This window comes from Egretta garzetta, unplaced genomic scaffold (assembly GCF_000687185.1).
Source record: "Egretta garzetta isolate BGI_Z169 unplaced genomic scaffold, ASM68718v1 scaffold404, whole genome shotgun sequence".
Taxonomy (NCBI): Eukaryota; Metazoa; Chordata; class Aves; order Pelecaniformes; family Ardeidae; genus Egretta; species Egretta garzetta.
The window spans coordinates 1,683,998-1,710,828 of record NW_009259323.1 but is presented as its reverse complement, the minus strand read 5'-3'; the positions used below and the strand labels follow the sequence as shown (position 1 = coordinate 1,710,828).

Below are 26,831 nucleotides of genomic sequence, written 5' to 3'. Positions count from 1 at the left end.
GGTTGCCAACGCTCCTCGGGACACGAGGCGGGTGTCGCTAACACGAGAGGGCGCGAGAGTCTCTACAGCCGCGCTTCCTCCCCAGGGCGGGCGGCAGCCACGGCACCCCGCAAGAAAGGGGGTGCTCCTCCGGCAGGGTATGCCCGGCGCCCCCAGGGACAGGGTGACCTGGGTGCACCAAGCGGCAGCACAGAGCAGAAACTACAAGTCTCAAACCAAGTCCAAGCAGGAGGCAAACATGGTCGACGCTCATTTCAAAGGGCAGTCCTTGACCCGCCCACAGAGAGTTAGGAGTTGGGGAATGCTATTGTTGCTTATTTGAAACAAAAGTATTAATTTACACATAGGCCATGGCCTTCAGGGTACTACAGAGTTTGACCTGTGATGACAGCACCATGAAGGCCAGAAGAAACAAGGTGCTGTAAGGCCCCAAAACACTTCCAAATTAAGCATGCACGCACACCACAGCTTTCATATTTGTGTGGGTTTAGTCTATCCTAGAAACAGAAACATCTACAAACAAGATCTACACTTACCTGGGATCATTTCTGCTGAAATAAATAGCAGTATTTAAAAGAAAATTACAGAAAGGAAGTTTAAAGGCCAGCAGTTCGGAATAATTTTCTGAAAGCAGCACAAGGGCAGCAGAAAACACGAAACACTGGTCCAATCAGTCAAACTGGCAAACCAAAGCTTTATTTTTTGTTTAAAGTCTTTGCTACAGTACCTAGGACTGCGCCTCTATACATAATTAACAATCATTCTTGAAAGATCTGTATTTGGCACCAGTTTGTGTTTACCTCAAACACTTGTGGGGAGGATTAATTTCAAATCAAATTTGGTTTTTCAACAAAATAGGAGCTGCCATCATGAAGCCAATTAGCTGAGTTATTGGAGAAGCTTAAAAACAAAACAAAAAAACCAAAGTCCTTATCTAAACCAACACATTACAGAGAGCTCCAAAACAGAGATCAAACATTAAAAGGCTGATATAGGCTCAAAGTGGTTTATAAAACCTATAAAAAAAGACTACACCAGCAATTATGCCCTTTCAGTCCACACAGTTCAGAAATCAATGCAGGGAGCAACCCTCGCTAGCTGGAAATCTTGTCATGGGAGAACCACACGTATACCAACAGGAGTACCCAAAATCAAATGTTAAAACGTTCCAATTCCCAATCCACATAAAAGGATTCATAGGAAGATTAAATCAATCCATGAAATCATAATTGGTTGGGCAGTTCAAACTTCCCCCAGCAACCACTACATCACTCATACACACAGGCTCACATGTACACGGCTCAATCCCATTCAAATTCCTCATGGAATAAAAGGATCCCAGGCTCTATTGAGTCTTTCCCTATCATGCAAGAAATAAGTCTGGCTGTGCTTTAATCACCATCATATATTACTTCAGCCACAGAGTACCAGGCAGATTAAGTAGAAATGCACAGTTTTTAGCTCATCATCTCTGCAGAAGTGTTTGAGAGGCTCAGTTCCTGGAGAGTTCTGGGTGGGCAGACAGACAGTCTCTCTTCATGCAGACTCACTGGCCTCTACTGGTTTAATCATGTGGTCCGGTTTGTTGCCAGCAGCATAGTGATCCCACATCTGAAGATAAAGCCGCTCCAGGTCCGTTGTGTACTGTTTTGTGTTGAACAAAGGACTGGATATTCTCTGCTTCCAGACTTTGCCACGTATTTTTTTCAGGCTACAAAAAGAGTTAACGCAGTCATGAGAGGTTCCAAACAATTCATAGTACAACATGCTTACTTTTGAAATCTATTTCCAGCTAACCCAGAACTGCCAGTACAACTGTTTCAAAAATACCTGCTCCCCCACTTCCACCAAATTCATATTGCTGTTTCATCCCCAATACAAACCAGCATGACCACACTTCAACTCAGAAGAGCTGCAACATTAACCCATTAACTTGTTGCATTATCTGTACTGCGGTAACTTTTTACAGCGCAATTTTAACTTGCAGTAAGCGACAAACTGCTTAATCTTCAATTTAAAAAGAACAAAAGGTGAACTATATAGTACTTTTTACCAGGTAAGAGCCTGCACATGAGCAGTTTCTTCAGAACAGGTAGCATTGTTACTCAATTGGGAGCGCTGTTAAGTTTACTGTAAAAGCAGAAGCTGAGTTAACTGCAAGACAAGAAACCTCTAGACAAGAATTGCCTAGCTATTTTAAATACTAAAGATTAAAACTACTGATAAGTCTCAGCACTGTGCCCAAATACAACACTTTACACAGTACAAGTTTGCTTACTATTCCAGATCAGTTCCCAGTTTCACAGCAATATCTTCATATTCCTGTCTACTTTTTGCAATGAGCTCAAGACAACCCAGGCAAGTAAGCTGGGAGGCAGCAACTCGTGATGCAAGAGTCTCGCCTGTTAAAAAAAAAAAAAAAAATTGGTAACAGGAGTGAGCTTATCAAGTAATGTTGCAGACTAAGAGTTACTTTTCCTTCTGCCTCTACAACAGACAAAATGGTTTGTTGGGCTTTCTGTTTGTTATTAAAAAATTAGTAATATTCAAACCCATCTGTTCTACATAGGTTCCCTGCTGTGTTACCTGGCATAGTGACCATTGGAGTCCCAGCCCAGAGCACATCCATCCCAGTTGTGTGCCCATTGCAAAGTGGAGTGTCTAGACAAACATCAGCCAATTGCCCTCTCCTCACATGTTCTTCTTTGGGGGCAACAGGAGAAAAGATGATTCGGTTTTGGGAAAGACCCAGGTTTTGTGCATATTGCTGAATATTGGGTTCTCCTACAGCTGGGAAACGTAACAGCCACAGCACACTGTTCGGAACTCTTTTTAGGATCTGTATCAAGAAATAAAGCAGCAAATACAGAAAGTTCAGTCAGAAAAATCTCCTTTTCCAAACAAGAAATTACCACATACCAAAGTGAAGCAAAAGGCATAGTCATTCAATATTTTAATCTTCTGAGGTATAGAGCAGAAAAAAAATTTATCACTATCTCAAGTGGCATAACTAAGTTTGCATTTATAATCCCATTGAAAGAGACAGCAACTCTGAGCAACAGTTCATAGAGCAGCACTTAGAGAATAAATCTTGAAATATATGGTCTGGAAATTTATTTATAGGAATATAAAAAAAATTACCCCTCAAATAACTCTCAGCAATACACTATAAACTGGACCCTGACAGAGATGCTCAGTGCTCAGAGCTACCAACTGCCAAGGCCTGTTACGACTTAATTGTGCAGACTAGGGAAGACCACGCTTATTTCACAATAGAGTAGCAGCATACTTAAGCTGGCCAAGACCTAGTTTTTCACTGGCTAGAAGCGCAGAAGTGACTTGAAATCAATCTAAAAAAATTCTATATTCTATTAAGTCCTGCAACATGAGCATTGTAAGGATTCAAATAGCTCACGGTCAATGTTTTCCACAGAACAGTTACAGTTTTAACTTGCATGAGGTTTCTACTAACTTGAACAGAACAGCTGCATTCCAGAAACCTGACCTTAGGTTTCATATTAGATAGAGATACTCACATTAGCCCACATCTGTAAAGTGGAAGGATCAATCTTATACAGCTGATTAAAGTTACAGTATACAACAGCATCCTCTGGTAAGCCATACTGAGAACGTGTAGTAACAATTATAGTTCGGGGAACTTCTTCACCAGTTGCTGCTTTGTTGTTAATCTAAAGAAAAAAAAATAGCTATTGGAACACTGAAATTGCAGGAAACAAGACTGTGGAACGTCCTGAGACACGATGCTAACACATTGCAGAGTAAGTTACTGTAAGCATGTATTTGGTTTTATTATACTAAAACACAATTGGCTACTTGCCCATAAAAAGAATTCAACTGGTATGTGACACCCTTGTGGATGCCACAATGTTGCAACCACCAAGGCACAAAACATTAGGTATTTTCATGCTTTTGTGTATCTCCCTGAAATTCCAAGTAACCAGAATAATTTTTAAAAAAAAATCATACAAGGAGGCATTACACATGGACTCCTCCCCTCCTTAAGGTCACTTCATTTCCTTGAGACCAAAAATGAAATTAAGAATTCCAGGAAAAATAAAAATGTCTTTAGAAAGCAAAGGGGATTTTCTGTTTGGTTGTTTCTTTGAGGTTTGGGGGTTTTTGTTTGTTTTGGGGTTGTTGTGGGTTTTTTTAAGATAAAAGACAATAGGCACAGAACAGATAGTCAAGACTGAATATGCAGACTAATAAGTAACTGCTAGACTGTAAGGAACGAGATGACAAGAAAAGAATGCGAAATGCTGAAAATTAGAGTGGAAGTTATTAATGGACTTAAAAAAAGAACGGATCTTACAGCCTTCACAAAGAACAGGAATATACTAATAAAAACAGCAGAGGATGAAGTTGGGATAATCAGAATACGATGATGATTAGTAAAATAGATGTATGTTTTTTTTTTGTAATAATGACAGGCAATGGTGGGATCAAAGAGATAAAAACATCGGTACAGACAGGGCAAAAACAGTACTTAAGAGTATTTATATATATATATGTTTGGGTCTTTCTTTTTTTTTTTTTTTTTTTTTTTTTTTTTTTTACAGACACCAATATTAAAAGTTTAGCTCAGTGGCAGTGCAGCCAGCCAAAATAAGCATACTGTTGACAAACTTGACATGAATGACAACGTTGCACTGTCACTGACTCTGTTAGAAGATGCACAAGACAGTTTAGTTCAACAAAAGTTGGTTCAACAGCTACTTATCCAATTCACTGAGGAGACCTCAAAACCACAATGCACAGTTCTCATCAACCTGTGCCCAGAAGTAGCAGATATCAAATTAGAACAAGCACAAAGAAGGTTTTTATTAGTGTGATCAAAAAATAGCAATCCTATTTTAGAAGTGCACTGACGGAGCTCAGATTGTTTCATCTTGGTGGTGGAGTGGTAAGGCAAGAATTCTCTACTATCCTCAGGGAGCAACAATTGCAGGAGCAGCTCAATGACCAAACTAAGACATAACCTATTACCAACTTAAAGAAAAATCTCAGCTGTGAACAAAAGAACTCATAAAAAGAAACCAAGGCATAAGATGATGGAGAGAGCAGCAATAATAAGAAGCCTCAAAATGACTTCAGATACGTCTCCTGAAGGACTGAATAAAATTAGCAAGACAGTTACGCCAATGTCAAAATACGGTATTTTTAAAAGGGAAGATCTGTTCTGCAAATCAGGAAGCGTTAAACAAAACCAGTAACTGCCACGATCACTAAAATCCCATGAACTGTTAAGCACTGAGAGCTGGTGATATAGTGCATAGTGCATAGTTCAGAAAGGCGTAAGGAGATGAATAAATATCGTTGAGATACAATGAAATAACTTCGCCTGTATTACCAAGCAATTTTTTCCTAAAGGAAAAAAGCAACTGAAACTGGGCAACAGCTCACAAATGCCTTGTAGGCTGCAGACAATGAGCGAATCTTGCCTTCAAATTCTGAACAAAGTGTATTCTCTATGCAACAAGATTAAATTTCTTTGGACTTTAGATACCCTTCTATCACTGGGGGGGGAAAAAGATCATCCTACAGTACACCTGTGGCTTATAATACATTTGTGAGTTTCCTTCAGTACAAGAACTAAACAAATCAACATGACAGAAGACAGACATTTGCTTGGAGGTTCTTCTTCCTTGTTATGTTAAAAACACACATATAATATAAAACCCAAGAGCACAGCATCTTGAACTGCCTCACCTGAGTAGTTGCTAATCCATTACTGATGTTGAATCCATTGATAGTTATCTGAATTTGCCCACGATTAATCATCTCAATCACAGCTTCTGCAATTGTGTTCATAGGAATGACTGGCATACTGAGGGCAGCATTGCCATCTGCATTGTCACAACTGTCAGGACACTTCATCTAAGATAAATCACATAAGCATCAGAGAAAGTACTAGCTTCAGTCCCCAAGACTGAACACACAAAGGAGTAGCTCTCACCTTAACAATCTTGACATCAGGGAGGCTGTCAAGGAAAGCCTTCAAGTCAATGCCGTTCAAGACAATTCTGTTATCATAAATATGACCATTGGACTTGAAATCAATGACTGCTTTTTTCTGTTAAAAGAAAAGGTTTTTAAAAAGTTACAAGATCCCTTACCAAGTACTACACTAAATACCATTTTATAAAGACATCTATGAAGACAGCTATGGAAAACACCTACTTTTCTTGCCCTATCTTCCTACATACCTTCAGATGGGGGAACATGTTGGCGTGGTCTCCAATAAAGAAAGTGTTTGGCATGTAAGCTAATTTCTCTGAATATTGCTCAGCCACCTCAACGGGGGAAGTTTCTTTATCTGTGATGATATAATCCATGAACAATGCCCCACTGGTTCCAGGATACCCTAGCCACATTGCCTAAAAAACAAGAAAGCAAGGCTCCAGTCCTAGGTGCATGGCAAAAAATAAAGGAAGTTAAAAATCGGTGCATTTTAAGTTAAATTTTCCACCTACAGATTCAAGTTCCTTCTTGTGCTTTACACCAACCAAGGAGGAACTACTAACCCCAAACTTTCACTACTGAGACACAGAACAGTTCAAGAATGTTCTAAAATTGATCCCTCAAGCAAAAAGCCAAAGTATCCAACTATGTGCAGCTATAGCCAGAATATTAACCATCAGTGATTACAGCTTCTCTTAGCTGAGGCAACTTCTGTCACCTAGAGTGGCTCCAATTCAGGCTTCTCCTATTCTCTTCCCATAGGCATTTTAGAAAATCCTTAGTTGAAAAAAAAAAAAAATCTGACATTGATTCTGATTTATTCTAACTAGAATTTCACTAAGCCTAAAGAGATTGAAACCAACAACTCATTTCCACAACTGCTTCAAACACCCTTTCTTTGTTCTCACCAATACAAGAAAGCCAGTGGTGTACAGGAACCTCAGAATTAAGGAGTTCTCTTGCAGGACATAGTCCTGCCCATAAAGCACATGAAAACCCCAAATTACTCTGCTTCAACAGAACAATCCTATTTGCCTCATATATGCTAAGCCCTAAAAACTCTCTTGCACTTACTGATCAATAGAAACCTTCCATATTTTTTCCACTCTACCAGAAGGAAAAGAGAAACTCACAAGTGGGTTTTTTTTGAGATACGGAACCATCTAACTTAGTTACCTGAATAGGTGCTGGTCTCAGGGCAAATAACTCATTTCGGGCTCCTTTGGTGTAACCATTCATATTAATTAGAATATGTATTCCATCCTGATGGATGCGGTCTGCTGCTTTTCCATTACATGGTATCTGAAGAATAAATAAATACATAAATAAAAGATACTTTTTGTTTTCAGTCTTTCAGTAATAAATGTGTTTAGTCATCAGTGTACCAATGGATAGATGTCAACTGCATAATTTAATTTATGTGAGACAAATCTCGTTACTCCACGTTCTACAGAGGTAAAAGTCCTCAACTCAATCAAAAAAAAAAAAAAAAACCCAAACACTGAAGCCAAGAAAAATGGAAGTTTGCTAGACACTGTTGAAGCAGTTGCTGACAGAATTTGTAACTATGGTACTTGAAGACTGCCTCTGCACATTCAAATCAGATTTGAATGTGCAGAGGAACACAAACCTAGTGTTGCCAAGCTCAGCAAGTCATGCAGAAAAATACCACAAATGGACGACAGAATAAACTTCAAGCAATGCTGAATCAAAACCAAAAGAGCAGAACTTCACACACAAGGTATTACAAATGACTTTCAAGAAAACAGATAGATATGTCTAGTTCAGCAGCAGTAAAACAAAACCCAAAGGCTAGAAAGTGAGGCTATACAAACCAGAACAGCCCCACCACCATCACTCCCATAAGGCTAATTAACCATCAAAGTTCATGTAGGGCAAGTGGTAGATTCCTACTAAGGTAATACAAAGAAATCACTTCAAACTGAAAATCAAGAGTAAGCCAATTAACTACTGCAGCTACTGCTAACACTGACTCATTCTACAATTAATATGCACCATAGAAGTACGTCATTTTTGTAAAAAAGGAAAGCTACTTCATGTGTTATAGCAGGGTAAATGCATGCACACAGGCAGTTATATATCCAAGTGGACAACGATCTGGGTTCCTATCTTAGTTTAACTCTCAGTAAGTTACACTGCTGATGCAACAGATCACAGCAATCTGTTTCTGCCCATTTGACCTTCCTGTACAAATCTCTAGGAGTTGCACTGTAGCCTAAAAATACGAGTTTGATGCCTCAATAATTTTAAATAAGAAAACTCATTATATCACTCTGGAAAAAGGAAGAATTTTTCCTAGAGAGCTGTTAAGTGCAACAACAGATATGAAATTGCTGTCCTGTTTTATCCAGGGCTTTCAACATCCACAGCTGCAAAAGAGGGGCAGGGCACAGAGGGGACAGGGACAGCCAGCCTTCCACAAGCCTAAAACTGAAGCTCATTATTCTAAAAGAACATATTAAAAGATCAATTTTGCAAAATCCATCTCAAAGAACAATTCTGCTGACATCAATCTAGCATTTTTATTTACGAGAGCAGGTTCTGAACAACATGGTACATTTAAAAACTACATGCAATTTTACCTGTCACCTAACCTGGGCCTGTCCAGGTGCTAATCCAGTTCCATTATTAACGTACACTGATTCTCCCATGTTGCTTTAGGGTTTTACCAGTTATCTTGAGATAGCTAACAACTCCTTGACTGCTCTGTATACCACATGGTACTTAAAAAAGAAAAAAACAAACCCACCTGCATACATTACCAAAACAGCCTTTTGACAGAGGAAGAAAATCTCCCCATTAATCATTAAGCCTCTGTCCCGCTTCACTGGAGTAAAGCAAGCTTAAATATATTCGCAATTCTGGCATCCTGACTTATCCACAACATTTAGATACAACTATTATCTTAAGACCTAATAGAACAGTTATTCAGTATTGCTAATACTACTTTTTAATAACCACATAGAGGCCACAATAACCGCTGCATCCCAGGTCAGGCATAACACCAATACATCTACAAACTCCAAAATTCTCAAGACTAACATCGGCCTAATTCAAGAAATGATTGCAACTAAAAATCTCGAACCGATCTTTTTCTTCATTTAGGTTTGCAAAAAATCGGTCAAAAGGTCAACGCACCAAAAAAGCTCACCTGAGATAAATCAACGAAGTGATTTGCTTCAGCCATCACTTTTACACGGAAGTTTGTACCATCATCAGGACTCAGGGCATAACAAAATACCTAGAATATGAGGCACCAAAAATTGAGTATCTGCAACAACTTGCCAACAAAATAACTTTGCTATAAAACATATGGTATTACAATTTTAAATCACATTAGCAAAATTGCACCTAGTCTCATACAAATTATATTAGATTTATTTGTGTGGCATTTACCAGTTGAGAAAGAAGGGAAAAAAAAGGGCAGGGGAGAACATGGATGGACATGAGGATGCATTGTCCATTTGACACATCTGCATCAGGCCCCAGTTTTACCTAGCTCTAGTGCTAGAGCATGGCACTGCATCTTGCATAGACATACATACAAACAGCACAAAGGAAAGTAGTTTTAACAAAGGGATTTGCATAAGCATTAAATTCTCTAAGAATGCCTTTTACAAGACAGCTTTGAATTTGTAATTAGCGAGAATCGTAATTATTACTCAGGTTGAACACACAAGCCAAGTGAAGCTTTTTAACAGATTCTTTAAACTAGTTGTCTCCAATTAAGAAACTGCAAATGTATGTGAGAAACTTAAAGTTGACAGGTTATGTAAACAGGCATCTTTAGCTAACCTAGCACATATAGATATAGAACAAATAGAACCAATATGCAGAGAATTTATTATCTTGCAGGACAAAAGCATGGCTTTAGTAAAATAATAGGTAATTTCTATTTAGTATTTAAATTAAGCTCCATAGAGCTTTATAAATCCAGGACAAGAAAGACTGTCCTTTGTCTTGAGCTGATTCAAGGTTAAATGGTATATTCTCACACCCCAGATACTCAAACCACCAACTTAATAGTTTCATAAAAAACTGCTTCATAGTCACACTTGTGATAACAATTCAAGCATGCAGCTTTGCCACAACAATTTCAGACTGCGAAGACTTCATGACCAGGAAAAAGCAAGAAGGTAGGGGAAAAAAAGGCGAAAACCAAAAAACAAACAAAAGAAAAGAGATTAATAAAAAAGCACTTTTACAAGAAGGAAATACTTACAACCCTTTACAAAGATAAGTCAGTTCTCATGTCTTGGAAAACAGGAGCTCAAAACCAAGGCAATTTGAACAGTCATGGGGAAAACAATGTAACTTGCAATTGATTTAATTTATAGCCTCAATGCCTTAACATGACACCCAAATAAATACAGATGTGACCATCTTTAGCATTGCTAAACTCTATATACACTCCTTCTGGAGTAGGTGTAGCGTGTCATCTCCTTTTGAAAAAGCAGTAGCCAGATCAATCTGCAAATCCATGTTTGTGATTCAGGTGTCCCAGATAAAAATCCAAAAACCCACATCAGCAGAAAGTGAAAAAAAGCAGGTGCCTATTTGTAAACCACCAGTAAGAAGGCAGTAGCTTGATGTTGTAACACATCTACTCAAAAGAACAGCAGGCCACAAATCCTACCTACAGCAATTCTAAGGACAGGTTTCTAATTCACCTACCTTCTAAATAACACTTCATATTGGTAAAGGAGGATGACTCAGGCTGGAGAACTCTTCAACCCATAAAAAAAAAGAGCCCGTTAACCAAAAAAAAAAAAAAAAAAACCACCTGACAACCCACACCCTAGAAACAAAAATTTGCCCTTCCCTGGTTTACCTGCCTGCACCAAGAAAAATAAAGTGCAACTTACAGCTATATTTAAAGCTTTGTACATGCCATTTATATTTTTACCTCAAATTTGTCTGGGTTATGCATGCCTGGGATTGACTGCATTAGGTGCGAGGTTGGATGGTTTCCAAAATCAGAGCTCACATAGCCAATACGAAGTCGACCTTCACTGGCCTTCAAATCCTTGGGATGCTCATATGGTGGCTTGTGAAGAACATTAATCTATCAAGAAAACATACACAACTGTTTATAACAAACTCAGGAACCAAAACCAAATGCTAAACAGATGGACAAAAAAACCCTGTGAGTTTGCAGAATTAGTCTTATCCCACATTCAAATAAGTGGTCTGTGGGCATCTGTTGTTTCAAACCTGTGTTACGTATATTCCATTGGAGCCAAGTGTAATGTCCACAAACTGTGTTATGTCATGTACTTACATTTAGCCAAATAAAGACAGACATCACTACTGCAAGTTGACATTTTTGCTTTTCTACCAGTTTATTTTTTAAGTATTCCACCCCTGATTACTAAATGTACTGATACCACATCACTACGACCAGGAAGTTCTCAAACTACAAGCCACTTGTGACCAGAACAGTATTCCTGTGAAGCACAGCATGCTTTCTGTTCTTATACTCACCATCTTCCCCAGGCATGAGCCACTATCACTGATGGCATTACCAGGTCAGTTTGAAAGCTAAGTGTTACCTTCTGAAGTCTAAGATCATTACATTAGCTAACCAGACCCTTCCACTAGCTGACAGTGTATTTTCAATTACAATTGCCAACCTGCTCAAGTAGCCCAACTCAACATTCACAAGCGCTAACAGCTATAACTCTCTGGTTGAAGAGAAAAAGAAGTTCCATCAAATTTTAGTTAAAGAATTTGCCATCAACTGCACTCCTAGCAGTTTGAGGTCCTGTGCTGTCTTGTGGAAATGGCAAGCAATTACAGCAATAAAGATGTTTTTGGAAGAATCTATTCCACTGTACACAAAGGACTCCAAAACAGAATCACAACAAATACTCAAGTAGTTCCTACTGTGATGCATGACCCCTGTAACATTGCTGCCATCATCACTAAAGCAAGCGCGTTTGGAAATTCCAGAGCCAAGCACAAAGCTCACACGTTCCAGCAAGGATTCACTATAGGCAAGCTCAGGTTCCAAGCACTACAGATGCTGGAAAGGACCAGATTTTGAAAACTAGCTGCCTGGATCTGTTTTACTGTCAGGAAAGAATAATTTACTCAATCTGCTTTTCCAAAATGCCCTTCATGTGTACTTCGCAAAACTACATCAGTAACGCTATGTCCTATCTCTTTACAGGTTAGTGACCCAAAAACCTTATAAAGGCTAGTACTCAGTATTAGATTTTCAGTAAGAACAGGCAAAATCAAAGTACCACACTCATAACTGGCCTGCATAAATTTCTTACCTTGTCCAAACACAGATTTCCATGTCTCTCAGCAATAGCCTTCCTAAAACTGTGAGAAAGGGGATACAGCATACTATGATGTGGGTGGACAGAAGGCAGTCTGTTCTTCTCCAATTGATCAGCTACAATGCTAACCAGCTTCTTCATTCTTTCATCATAGTCTGTCCAGTCACAGACAATCTAGAAAAAGGAAAAATTAAAATACTATTAGGAGAACAGCTTCCTTTGATCTGTATCAGGTATTTCACAAGTTGAGACTAATGCTTCTTCCAAAAATGGAAGAGAAAACTGCAGTATTTACTGTTGATGACTGTATAATCTTATGACTTAAGACCTAAGTCTACTCTTTACATTTAAACTACTGATTGGTTGAAGTGATCAGACTTAGCATTTGCTGCAGAGGAATCTTAAGAATTACAATCAAAGCCTCATCTTCCTCACTTGCAAACAGTGGGCCAAGTTGCAGTAGGCATCTGGGAAATCAGGTTTCAGTTTCAGAGCAGTGCGGTAAGAAGCAATGGCTTCTGGTATATTCCCTGAATCCTGTAAAAACACAGAAATGAGTCAACAGATAAAAATATACTCAGGGTAACTACTCACAGTGCCCCACCACATTCTAAGCATGCATGATTTGCACGTGCTACCTTATGAATAGAGGCCAGGTTGCTGTGGGCATCAGCAAAAGCTGGGTTTATCTGAATGGCACGGGTGTAGCACTGTAGAGCTCCTTGAACATCCTGCATCTCCTTCAAAGTATTTCCCATATTAGAATAAGCATCTGCAAATGTGGGGCTTATTCTGAGAAATAAAAATAATATATATCACGAATAATATAAAGTCCTCCTCCAATGAGAAACCATACCCATACCGTTTGGTCTGCAAAGCAACTATCTGAATTAAAATATGCTAATGCAACTCACTTTCTGTACAAATCTATGGCACTTTCCTGTTACAAAAGGCTGGGACTATATTACAGATAGTATCCATTTACCTAATAGCCTCTTTGTAATGCATCAGGGCTTCCTGTAACTTTCCCTGCTGTTGCAGAACACTTGCTAAATTTGAATGTGCAGCAGCAAACTCTGGAAACACCTGGAAGAAAAAGTAGAAGAAACTGTTTCTGAAATGCCCCAAGTGAACCATATAAAAAAGATACTTGTGTGTTTCTTACTTTTTCTTTTTTAATATCACTCACGTCTCTGAGCAGACATTCCTCCACTTATGACCAAAGAGGGACAAAACTCTAGGTCGTATTACACATTCCCCACATTAATTCCCCACCTCTCCCTCACCACATTCAACTGTACCTCAAGAGCCTTCCGATAAAGACGGACAGCTTCCTCAATATTCCCCTGTTCCCGCTTGATGTTTGCTAGATTGTTGAGAGAATCTGCATGAGTGGGACAAAGTCGAAGAGCTGTATTGTAGCATTCTTCTGCTTCTACAACCTTCAAAAAAAGGGATACTATTAATACAGTAATACTTGTAACAGTACAGTTTATGAGAAGTCATTATACAATCACTTTTAACAGGTTCAAGGCCAAGAATTCCTTAATTATTCTTCCTTATGACTAACTAAATGAAGGTAACATCCCATCTTAAAAAAGTTGATGAGACCTGGCATCTAAAATAAAACATTCACTATACTTTTAAAAATTTTAAAAAGGAAAAAAAGTACTCCTTACACTGCCTTTCTCCTTCAAGGCATTGGCCAAGTTACAGTAGGCGTCAGGGAAGTGGGGCTGTAGTTCAATAGCCCTCCTGTAGGTGTCTATTGCTAGGTCTATCAGTCCTTGCTCATAATAAACACAGGCAAGGTTTCCATGCACAACTGCATGATTTGGACTCAAACTCAAGGCTCGTAGATAAGCTGCTACAGCTCTGTAACAAGAAAAAGAAGGCAAACAATCATCCACAGAGCAGCAATTATATTTACCTTGTTCATAAAAACAACTTACATAAAAAAACCCCACAAACTTCAAGGGATATGTATTATTAACACACACAAATCTGTCCTGTAAGACACTACTGAAAACATAAGAGTACTGCCTGAATTAAAAGCCCAGTCAAGGGATGAATTATTATTATTCATGTTATTTTAAAGCTACACTCAATTTGGTAATGACTAGCAGAAATATATTGTAAAACAAGAATGTTTTCATCCCACCTGATGTGGTATAGTGATCAACATTAAGTCTTCTGACTTAACAATATAAACAATATAACAACAATATAAAAAGTATCATATTAAGTCTTTATTCTCTCCACTAACCCAACATACTATATCCTGCTTTACTTATACTCCAAACTTCATTTTGTTCAAAAGTAAGATCTTTAAGTGCTCCTATAGCACTATATAAATGACTGATGTATCCAGATCCGATTTCCAGAAAAATCACAACAGCATATATAGTAAATAGATTCTCAAAATGGTGATGTAAAATCTAAAATGATGAGGAAACATACCCCTGTTTGTAGTTAAAACAAATCACTGAATGATTTACACTGTGTGCAACGCAACTAGTTAGAATAATTAACCTGTTTCCTGCAAGCTTTTATTAGATTTAGAGCCACAAACCACAGCTACCGGAAATTATAATCCAACTAACAGATGCAATATGGTACGTTGCATATAAACAACGCAGCCTGGATCTTCTTCCAGAAACAAAAGATTCATGTATCGGATTAGAAGTCTCAAAACAAGTTAGTTCAAAAAGACAGCAACGGTACTGCAACCCCATGCAATAATACGATGCCAACACATAACAAATAGAGACTATTAAATCAGATGCTCAGCTGAATTTCAGCTTGTCTTATGTAGAAGGAAAATGTTAGAAGAGACAAACTTGTAGATCATGTCCTGACTCATATAATGAAAACAAAGAACTAAAGGGTTCATACCTTTCTTGGACATCTTATTTTCACGTGTCCCCAGCCTTAATTTCAAATCTATTTTCATCACTAACTTCAGAAACTCCCATTTTTAACATTTTATTAAGTACAGGAAAGTAACATAAAGGAATACACTCCAGACAAATTTTTTTTTTTTTTTAAATTCCACTAACCTGCTCTGTATGCATTTCAAAGCCACTTACTTGCTTAGCTTACAGCAAAAGTCTTTGCTATACTGTGCAAAGAGATTTTATATCAGGAACCTAATTTCTATCTTGATACATCTGACAGGCCACTGCCAGAGCAACAGTACTTATCCGCTTACCTGTCAAATATCCTTGCCTCCTTCAGGACATTTCCCAGATTGATGTAAGCATCCAAAAAATTTGGGTCAAGTGTTACAGCCTGAAAATATTTTTGAAGCAACAGTTTTGAGGCTGGTTTTTTGGGGGGGGGGGGGATGTTGTGGGGTTTTGGTTTTTTTTGACAAATGCAATCTGCAAGCATCTAAGACTTTATCAATAACCTAGTAAGGAAGGAAAACTTAAGTTATATCAATCACAGAGCATTGAAGTTATTTATCTGTAGAAATGACAGCATACACTACCTTAAAATTTCTTAATTTGCTTACCTAGTCAGTTGCAACTACTGCAGAATAAAGTGTTAAATATTTATTTCATGTTAGGCTGATCATACTTAACACTCCTGCCTACCCATGCTATGCTGCCTTTGTTTCTGGGGAAGAAAACCCTAAAAAACCTGATCCAGATCCTTCATATACTGCAAAATAAGAAAGCATTTTAAAACTTTAGCAGCCCAGGAAAAGAGAGACTGTTTCACAAGAGCAAGAAAAGAGCAAATACATTTTATGTGTAAGGAAAATTCAGTAGCCATTTAGGAAAAAAAAAAAACCAACCAACCAAAGAAACCCCAACCAACCAAACAAAAAACCCCACCCATAAACCCAAACACACACCCCAACAGAACAAAAAAAACACCACTCAAAAAACCAATCAAAAACCCCACCCCACAAAAAAAAAAAATAGAAAAAACACAACACAATTTCACTCCCTTTGAAACTAATAAAATACAAAAAACTTAAGAACCAACATATTTACAGAAGATGCAGTCTTAAGCTACATGCAAGTATTTGACAGGCCACACTCCTACGGTCTTTCCCATGGGAACTCTTCTTTCCAAATTAAAATACTTTATAATCTATCACTAACTAGACACAGATCCAAAAAAAAAAAAAAATCCCAAGCAGTTAAAATTATTTTTTGCAGATCTTAAGTCATAAATATCAGGAAGAAAATGTCCACCACTTCTTAAATCTGGTTTCAGTCACTTTAGAAACTCAAGAGATGAGTACAAACTGAATCAAGATACTAAGGTATCGGACAACTAGTTAATGACACCATTCTAGAGAAGTCTGAAACAACAGTGGTGAAAAATAATCCTGGAGAAGAGGAATTATTGTGTCACTTTAAGTTGTTCTCCTCAGTTACTCAAATGACAGTAGTAACTCCAACAAAAAAATCACAACAAAAAATGTTTTGAGCAGAAAGTTGTTTCTCCCTCTCACACATAAAACACACAAACCATTATTCCCATCAAAAATTATTTTTGGAAAAAGACTGTAAAACAACTTAATGAATTTTCTTCTATTTGACATGTGTGACAAGTCTGCGGGCAATTCTAAACATCTCTCTCTAGTGGCGCACAGGCAGTCTGAAACATCAATAAGCAAAAAAAACTGTTAACATAGGATGTTAACTAACAGGATCAAAAGAAGTTCTGTGCTGATGAAAGTATTTCTATCATCTACAAGACAACCACTGCACATACATTAAAATCTAGCAGTGAAGCTGACTGGCTTAGTTACCTTTTCAAAGTGATGAATTGCAAGCCAAATTTCTCCTTGGGCATTGAAAACACAGCCAAGATTACTCCAAGCCACTGCAAAGTTTGGTTGAGTCTCAATTGCTTTTAAGTAACAGGCCTTGGAACAGTTAAAGAAGAGAGATACAAGGGAAGGGGAATATTTGTAAAAAGAAAAAAAAATGAGAAAAAAAAATTGTTAGTATGCCTTCTCTAACCAGCCAAAAGTGACCCTGCAGTATAGGCTAGCTTGCGCCAAAACTAATGCGCTGCAAACTGTTGTTGATCCTGCGCCAGCGCAAACCAAAACCCAGGTGCAAGCCCACCATTTTTCAGTTACGCTGGTAACAAATTAACATGCCTTTAGACACCAGGTCACCACAGAATCATCTTAGAAATAATTCAAGTAGTTCAGTGGAAGTATTGCCTCCCTTAAGTGCATAAAACCCAAAAAATTACTTTCTGAAAATAATTTCCCTGTGAAATAAAATTATTAAATTGTGAAACATTCTACACGAGACAGAAATTACTTTAAAAAATAAGAAAAGCTACTGAAAAAGATTAAGCCATTCTTTGGTTTTAGTTGTCCTTGTCAAGTGAGAAGATACACCCAATGCATATCTTGATTCCTAGTTTCTTCAAATACATTCAATCATCTGCAGCTTCAAAACCTCAAATGACAGGATTGCATGAAGGTTTAGGTCCCTGTAATGCAAGCGCAAAAAAATCGCTGCGCATCCTAAACAGCACGGCGCCACGCTATCGCTGCGAACTGCTTTGCTATATTGATTGCCCCTAGGTCCAGTGAACGGCCAACCAGAATCATTAATCTACCAGACAGGCCCATACAGAAACTCGCATATTAAATTTAATGTCTAGACTCTAAATGCGTTACAACCCAATTTATCCAAAAGGCTGCAGCCTGGAGCTTGGGCAGTCACCCAATCAGAGATTAATCATCTAGTCAACCGTTCACGAGGGCTTAATCGCACGCAATGCGCGTTACCGCTGCGCAGCCTTTGCGCTACTGCAGGATCACAGCGCATCATCAGAAGAGCAGAATGCTGCAATCCAAACAAAGAAGAAAAAAGGAAAAAAAATGAACAACCAGAAGAGTTAGAAGCTTTTACTATTAACTATCTCCAATTACTTCTTTAAAAAAATATTTTAATTTACTTTTACTTTATTTCTTTGAAAGAATTTGTGGCTACTAGTATAAAATATTCTTACATTACTTGCTTGTAATTAAATATTTTAAGCTGTTTCTGAAGCCACAAGACAGAAGATTCAGGCATGGAGGCAAATGGTTTTGCTGTGGCAGTTACAAACCCGTTACCATATTTCTCATCATGTGACTTTTCGGTGCGTTCCTTGCTGGAAGAGGAGGAGGAGGTGTGTGTCTGCCCTAGATCCAGGCCTCGAGCTCCCTTCAGCGAGGCACCTTACGCATGGAATAGGAGGTTTCACCCACCTGAAACCTTCTAAATACAATATCAGTGGTGAAAAACCAAAAACAAGAGAGAAAATAAAACAAGATCATTAGTAAGAGTTCAACAAAGCAATTGCATTTTTTTGGATATGTCTTAACACATGGGAATGAGGACAATCTGTCTGTAACTGACAGACGGAAGGGAGACATGCAGAAGGGAGAGGGTTAATCAGGGCAATTGCATACAGCAGGGACTTTTTTTTTTGGAAGAAAGGCTCTGAAATATCTACAAAGAAATTAAATTTAGTTCAAACTGTAAGGAATCTGCTGGCTTGATCTTTCAAATGGACTGATAACCAAAGAAACACATTGCAATTTACTCAAGATGTTTTTCCTCGTTTATTAAGTTCTCACAAAACGGAATAACACTTTCAAACTAGGTGTCTCCAGAGCTCTGAAACAAAGAAGTCAGCAACCTAAGGCAGGCGCAGTGTCTTGGCCTATACCAGTCACACTAAAGCTGCAGTGAAGTGCAATTCATGTTAGCTGTCCGCTTGGTGGGCTGAGAACCAAGTGTCTCAAAGACTGTTCAAACTGTAAATGCTGCTACAAAATATTTTCAACTTGGATCTGGCCAAATCAATTGGGCTGCCCTAGCATGGTACACACATCCAAGTTGTTAAGAGAAATCAAAAAAAATAATGAACTTTGAACCTGCACTCCCATTTCCCCATAAAGATCATAACCCTCCCCAAATGGTGCTGCAGCCAAACAGACAGCTACGCTGTTCATACACTCCACTTTTTAGCATGCGCGTGGGGCTTGGAGTGACAGATGTGGAGTCCAGAGTGTTTCCGATTTCTCCACACTCCTCACCCCTGCTGCGCGGACGCGTAAGGTGGCTTGTAACAAGACCATTTTTTGCAAAATCCAAGTTTTAACATGCCAAGAATTTTAAACTCTTCTTGGTGTTCGAATTCTCAGTTTAGGAAACAAAAGACTGCTAGAAGCCACCTTTCCACTACAGCAAGTTTTCTTTCGATCAGTTCATTTCCCAAACAAACCAGCTTTGTCCTTCTGATTTCTTTATTTTGGGGGAGGGGAGAGGAAAGACATGAAGAAAAGATATTCGGGGGGTTTGCATACTGCAGCTATTGATCATTTACTAGCCTTTCTTCCACTATCAAGGGAAGGGAAAAGTTAAAAGAATAAAAATCTTTAAAAGCCAATATTACAAGGTAACATTTGGATAAGTTTCTTCTCCACTTACAAGCCACAAAGGACTTTAGAAGAGCAGCATTTTCAATAGCACCTGCATCGTACAGGGATCTCGAGCTAACCACAGGCTCTCTGCTTGGCACCAGCAGGCAAGCCTCAGATTTGAAGGACTGTTACTTATTTCCAGATAAGAGCATGACGGAGCCCCTGCCCAATACTTCAGAATGGTATCAGATAGTCTAGTTCAGCTGAAAGGCTTGGTAATGTTCCACTTCTTGACTTAAACCAACTTTTAAACATGGACATGCCATATCTTGCCCTGCAACTACTCTGGGGTGTTTCAGTGCCTTCAGTTTTCAGCAGTTTCTCAGACTGTCTGTAGATCAACGTAGATTTGAAGACTTGGTGCAAAGTTCAAGTTTTCAAAACACTGACGTTTACATGTATTCTACCCAACACCTACCTTGGCTTCTTCCAAGCGACCCAGGGCTTTGAGCAGGTTCCCCAGGTCACTACGAACACAGTACAAGTCCTGAAAAATCAAAGTCACACTCTCAGCTTCAGGACTTCAGACACCCCAAAGGTCATCACAGAGAACTTGCATAGGAATGCCCCAGTCCTCTACAGCTTATTTTAAATTCTTAATCACAAATGTAAATTATTTTTCTTAACCAAACATTATAACCAACAGATCTTACTGATTTTAGTACTGTAAAAATACAACCATAGGGAATTAGAAAGAAGAAACTAGTATCTCATATAATTCCTCTTTATACAGAAATCTAAAAGAAAATCAAAACCAAATGCCCCCCCAAGCAGCTTAAGTTCTTTTGCCATGCACAAGTATTTGAAGCCCTCCACCTTTTTTTTTTTTTTTTAAAGCATGACTGCAAACTTGTATTCTTAAGTTACACAATTGCCATTATGGCTTTTAAACAGACTACGTATAGACAGATTTTGCTTCCTGCATCTCCAAAGCAGTTTTTCCTCTCCGATTTGCCCACTAATCCATCCTTTTTCAACAGACTTGCCATCTCTTCTTGTTCTTTCATTTGTAACCACAGCACAGGCTGCAACTGCATTAGCTAGCAGCAAAGACCACAAAGAATGGGGACGTTTTTGTCAATGCTAACAAAAGAAGTTTCTAACCTAAACAAAACTCAACTCCTGTAAGAAAACACCATCTTGAAGTATTTCTAGCCAGTGCATAAACTCCACTAAATCACACCACTTAGCATATTAAGTTAGACAAGTTCACCTAGGCAGAAGAACAGAGTGAAACAAGATTCTGAGCTCTTGTTGGACTGGGTTTGCATTTGCTTTTCCAAAGGAGAAAGGATATATGCACACCAGATCGATGCTGCGTTTTAAATATTTTTTGACAAAACACATGACCAAATAGCAGATGCCTTCATCATGCTGAGCTGTACTATACAAATTGAGTACAATGCAAAATAAACAGAAGACTGATACACTGTTTACAAAAAATGTCAATTCAAAACAGTTACAATCAAAAATCCAAAACACCACATCTATTTTACAGGAGTCACTTATAAACACTCAGTTTCAGCCTATAAAACACAAAAATGATGGTTCTGTAAACCAGTCCACAGTGGAAAACTAACCAAGGCAACTCTCATCACCATGAAATTTCTGCCTTTGTGATAAAGTAATACTTGATGATTTTTCAAGATCTCACATTCAAGTCTGAGCAGTGATTCTCTCACTGTAATAATACTGCCTTAAAGCACACAAAGCTATCTGAGGTTATTCGCTGAAACATCTGACTTCAGAAAAAAAAAATAATAATTCCTTGCTTTTCTGTTATCTCAACAATAGAGATAAGTACAAGCAGCAGCCCTTACTGTATTGCAATATAAAACTTTTCGTGACACAAGTCCTTCAAAGATCCTCAAGAAAAGTTTTAAGTAGGTGATTAATCTTATGGCATACAGGTTAGAGGGAAAGATTATCACTTGCTTGTTCTCTGAAACCTGTGTGTCCTGGGACAGTAGCAAAGTATTGGAGCTCTTCTATAAAATAAAGTGTTACTCACAGGGTTGTACTGAAGAGCAGACACATATGCCTGTACTGCTCCTTCCATATCACCTGCAGCTACCAGCGCAGCAGCCAAATTAATATATCCATCAATGAAATCTGGTTTGAGGCGTAGTGCATGTCTATAATGTTCAATTGCTTCTTGTAGTTGCCCACGTTCCTTGTAGACATTGCCTAGATTCGAGTAGGCTTCGGCCAACAGTGGATTCTGTTTAATAGCCAAAGTGCTGAAGTGAGCCGACCTGGAGAAAATGAGACAAGTTAGCAAAAAAAACCCTCCACCCCTGACTTTCAGCATTTGCCTGTTTATCTACTTACTTAATGAACACTTAAAGTGAGCCAAACATACATACAGCCAACATATGAACTTACACAGCTGTCTTGTATGTTTAGCTTCTCCTTGCTTAAACTATCATCTCCCCTGTTCCTATTTTAGATTCTACTGAAGAAAGACAACTCTCGTTTACAGTCAGTAGGGTTCAAGTCACCTCACCAAACCTGAACTCAGTCCACTTGGAGAAAACACAACAGAAATCCCGTGAATCCTCTTCCAACATCTGTATACTTTAAGCAATGTTCCACTCAATACTCTTCTCAAGAAACAGGACAGAGCTGACACACACGTAAAATTCTGTTGTATCCTCCCCCGTTTTGTTTTCCCATATCTGAACTGTTATTAAAACTTCATTCAGAAGCCTATTTAAAATAAATCTTAGTCAAAAGTTTTTACTTCCTTCACCAGCACACACAGATTTACAGCTAGAATAAGTAAAGTCCAAAATGCTTGAGGCACCGAAAGCAAGATCAGGAACGGGCAAGCAGAAAGAATAGAGACAGCTTTCAGATGACAAAAAACCTTAACTAGTCACGCCATTGCACAGCAAACAATCAGTCTTGCAATTTAAAAAACCAAAAAAGCCACACACATTACAAACCCCCACACTGCAGGTGGAACAAATAACCAAAAGCCTTTGTTGACACATGTAAATATCTCCAGTACACAGTAGTGTGGCTGACACTCTGATATTAATGTGTACAATATTAAAATAACATGAGAATAATGGCAAGATCTGTTGTTTGTTGTAAAGCTAGCGATTCCAATTTGTATTTCTCTTACCCTAACAAAATTCAAAAAGGAAGAACATTATTTTTCATCAGTCCTGACTGCTGCCATGAAGTTAGCCAGTATTTGCACTCGGTGATAAAAAAAGACATGCATGTTAGAATAGGACTTTTGTCAGCTATGCTCAGTACTATCAGAGGTGCAAACTACAAAGAAAGCTTGACAGAACACCTCAGGTCTCCTACCTGTCCAATCTGCGACACTGGAAGTGAATGGACGATAGTAATAAAAGCACACCAGTATTATCAGGCTCTTGTCTCCAAAGCTGCATGCAGTGTCTCTCTGCTGCTTCAAAGTCTCCTGCCTGATACTCACGATGAGCCAACTCCGCTAACCCTTGGAAGGAAAGCATACGTTTCGTTGGTTCTGGAGAATCACCAAAACATTTAAGGGGGGAAAACAAAAAGTTAGATAATGGGAACAAAACAACAACAACAAAAAAAAAACCAAAACCACACACACCACAAAAACAAAACAATGTGAAATGAAAGTGTACATAACTGAAGGATGAAAATGTTTGAAATTACATAAAACACTACAGCACGTGGCCGTTTGCACTCTCAGATCTTCCTGCCCCAACCTATTACTATGATATTTTTAACATTATCTGTACTAAGTCCACGACTTCATTGGTTAATAATAGGAAACATGTAAACTGTAATGACAGTGAATATTTGAAAGTCAATCATTTTCCACTAACCTGAAATATATTTAAAGAAACTCCTGACATGATGAGCCTTCTACTTTGGTTCTTAAAAGTAGAAGTGCTGCTAACAGAACAATGACTCGCCTCACTCTCCCCCAAGACTGTAAACCTTATGCTTTGCAGTATTAAAAACAAATTCTGAAAACCTAATAGGGAAATGAAGGACAACAGACAAAGACTTCAAAGGATTAGAACAAAAGGAAGATTTGCTGTATCAGTAGTGAAAGCCCTTAAAAAAAAAAAAAGCCATGTATAACGTTCTTTGAATCCTCTATACTCCTACATCCTCTATAATGAGTAAAAATTCCTTCATAGAAAAAAATTGGCCTTGGAACATTATCTGATGAGACACACACACTTCAATGATTATGCAACTGGCCTATGGAAGGAACCATTAAACAGACAGGGTACAGGAAAGGAGTTACTGCTTCTGGAGGCTTAGCTGGAACAGGAGGGACAAAATGGTTTTAGTATTTAAGATACAATTCCTGAGAACAAAATACTGAAATAAAACATCACCTGTTTTAGACAAAACACCTTAAGTGTGAAAAGTAATTAACATTTCTTACAAAGCACAGTTCTGTACTGAAATATAGACAAGTGCAGCTTGGAAAAAACCACAACTGTTCATTCTAGAAAGAAGCATTGGCCTTCAAATTCTGCCTTTATACCAGTGACTCTTACTATTAAAGGGTTTGATTAGTGCAAATTATCTCTTATTTTTCCTCCTGAAGTCCAGCATTTCAAGTACTCTGCAGTTGCTTAATTCCATTCATGAAACACTTCCCACCTAGTCCTATAGTTTTAAAATCTTTAATTTACATGAAACAGATAAATCCTTCCTAATACAAGGAAGCACTTCAATATCTGAGTGCACATATTCTTGCAGTTCGGGACTACAAAAATCCTCTGAGACTAATTCTTTTGTGAGAACTTTAAAGATAGCAAAATAATCACAAACAGATCAAGTATAGAGTTAATATCTAGTGTTTATTTTATGAAATTGGGATTGATGTAAATTATTTAAATTATTTTCAAAATTGCTTTTTTTATCACTAGCAGGTTTTGAATATAAGATTGCAAACACTACATGATGTAACTAAAGTTGTTTTTCCAGATAGTATAGTCTCTGTCGGTGCTAAAAACTAACAGTTTCACAGTAAATTGGACCTAGCAAAGCTACTCACTTTCAGATACTTGACAAATTACTAACCAAGTGTCTTCATCCAGATTAGATTCCTGTTTTCTAGGAGACTAGCTTAATAGTTTTCCAAACCCTGACTAAGGGAAAAGTGTCTGGTTAAACCTACTGGCAATAAACAGATACAACGCAAGAATGACAGCACCATTTATGAAAGTCCAAGGTGGTGACAGTAATAACTACACTGGAGTACCAACACACTGTTCCTTGCTCCCTCTTTCTGTCATTAACAGCCACGCAGGTTTAGCCCCTCTGGCAGTCGGTGTATTTTCAAGTTCTGCTGATGGCACAAACATGGGGAAGCTGGATAGGGGAAAGGCATGTCCCATGGACCTAACTGAATAATTTCTTCAAATAAATTTTAATGGTGTTATTAAATTTCAAGGCTAAAGCAAAAAATATCCCAGAAGTTTAGACTCATGTCCAACAAAGTTCTTAGGACCACTTGAAAAGAAGCTTCCTACCAACATCTAAATCCTGTATTTTGCCTACTTAAGCAGAAAGTGAAACTAAAGTTGCAACTCCCAGGGCAAGAGAGAAGGCAGATCAGAAATACTACATTTAACACCTGGGAATAAGAATTGCTAACAAAAGCAACTAAATAAGTGAAACACTAACATTTTCTTTCAGTTGTCAAGTCTCTTCACAAAACAAACCCCCCCCAGAAGAGATAAAGCAAACCAATCACTCAGCGTAAAGCAGCTAGTCATCTACCCCAAACAAGTATTTTAGCCACGATCCTTGAGAGGCTCATTGAAATGCAGGAATTGGACAGCTATACGCCGAAGTTCAAAATGAGCTAAACTTTTAATAGAAAGTTGGCTGGAAGAAAAGTTCTATGACCCAAAGAACACTGCCATCAATGGTTGCTCACTTCATCAATTTCTAAAGAAAATTACAGTGAAGAGTCACAACCAGAAGAATCCTTATCAAGTCTTGCACACATGAACTTCCATACCTAGGCTAGCTTGTGTTACATGCTTTGACTATGACCTTGGAAAAGCCCAGGACATGCTGTAACAGCAAGCTTTCCTGAGACTTCTACAGAATACAAGCAAAATAAAAACCTGCACAGAACTATCACAAACGTACCCAAGGCCATTTTTTTCCCCCCCAGAAATAACATTCTAAACGCCTGGCATATGCTCATGCTCAACCTTACATTTAGACAAAATCTAGGCCTAGACAGCAGCAGTTGCCACCTCCAAGCTGGGAGGTGGTGGCGACAAGGAGCACAGGACTCTCCCCAAACGTGCACATGTTCTTTTCACCTCCACAGACCAAGGCTGCAAGAAGATGCTGCAGCCTCGCTGACTAGACATCAGTTCTGACTGAGGATCAACAGCCCTTGCAGCACTTAGCCTCTCCGTCCACACTTTTGTATCACCAGCATTTCCCTTTACAGCCCTATTGCTGCACTGCTATCCCTTCTCCACAGATTATATTTTTTTATCCTATTTTTTTCCTACTTTTTTTTGTTCCCCTCCAACTTTTCCCAGGCATCGTTTCAGCTTCTCATACTCTTTCTTCCCTCTGGTTACAGAAACTCCCAATAATCCAGGAGATAAAGCCGTGTTGTCCTTTCATCTTTTCAGTAAAGAGAATACTTTTTCTTGCTCTACAGGGAAAGTGAGATATCTCCTCTTCTGTCCCCCACCCCTCAAGTTCTGAATCTGTAAACTAAATATAGGACAGGACCTTTCTTAGCTAGGGCACGCTATCTTACTGTCCCGAAAAGCGCTGTACTTCTCAGCTATGCCACAGAAGACCTGCTCCTCAAGTGTAGCGAGAGATTCTGAACCAGTCAACGTATATTTTGGGTCGGGTTTCTACCCTCCTTCATCCCCTACAAAAAAAACGCAGTCAGCTGACTGTCGGATAAATATAACAATAATAGAGCACCGCACTAAGTACTAATCGCGCCGTTCTCCTCCACGAGAGGGTCGCAGGCTGCGGCCAGGCAGCGCTGACAGAGCCCGCCGAGGGACAAGCCCGGGCCCATCGGCACCCCGAGGCGAAGGGAGACGAGCACAAAGGCG

At 38.6% G+C, this 26,831-nt stretch overlaps 1 protein-coding gene across 2 annotated transcripts; it reads right to left on the bottom strand.

Moving 5' to 3' along the window:
• Positions 1-858: 858 nt before the first annotated feature.
• Positions 859-23,282, bottom strand: OGT (O-linked N-acetylglucosamine (GlcNAc) transferase). Of its 2 annotated transcripts, XM_009636595.2 has the most exons (21): positions 23,071-23,282; positions 21,761-22,004; positions 20,168-20,236; positions 17,062-17,178; positions 15,502-15,581; positions 13,970-14,165; positions 13,592-13,732; positions 13,276-13,376; positions 12,929-13,082; positions 12,726-12,827; positions 12,285-12,464; positions 10,910-11,068; positions 9,155-9,244; positions 7,159-7,284; positions 6,228-6,398; positions 5,978-6,094; positions 5,731-5,898; positions 3,537-3,689; positions 2,587-2,839; positions 2,279-2,402; positions 859-1,711 (listed from the first exon to the last, which is right to left on the bottom strand). In XM_009636595.2, the coding sequence occupies exons 1-21, from the start codon at positions 23,235-23,237 to the stop codon at positions 1,537-1,539; spliced, it is 3,087 nt and encodes a 1,028-aa protein (XP_009634890.1). In that variant the 5' UTR covers positions 23,238-23,282; the 3' UTR covers positions 859-1,536. The 2 variants fall into 2 exon arrangements, with proteins under 2 accessions (XP_009634890.1, XP_035748070.1); XM_035892177.1 differs by lacking the exons at positions 20,168-20,236; positions 21,761-22,004; positions 23,071-23,282 and adding an exon at positions 18,394-20,143.
• Positions 23,283-26,831: the final 3,549 nt, after the last annotated feature.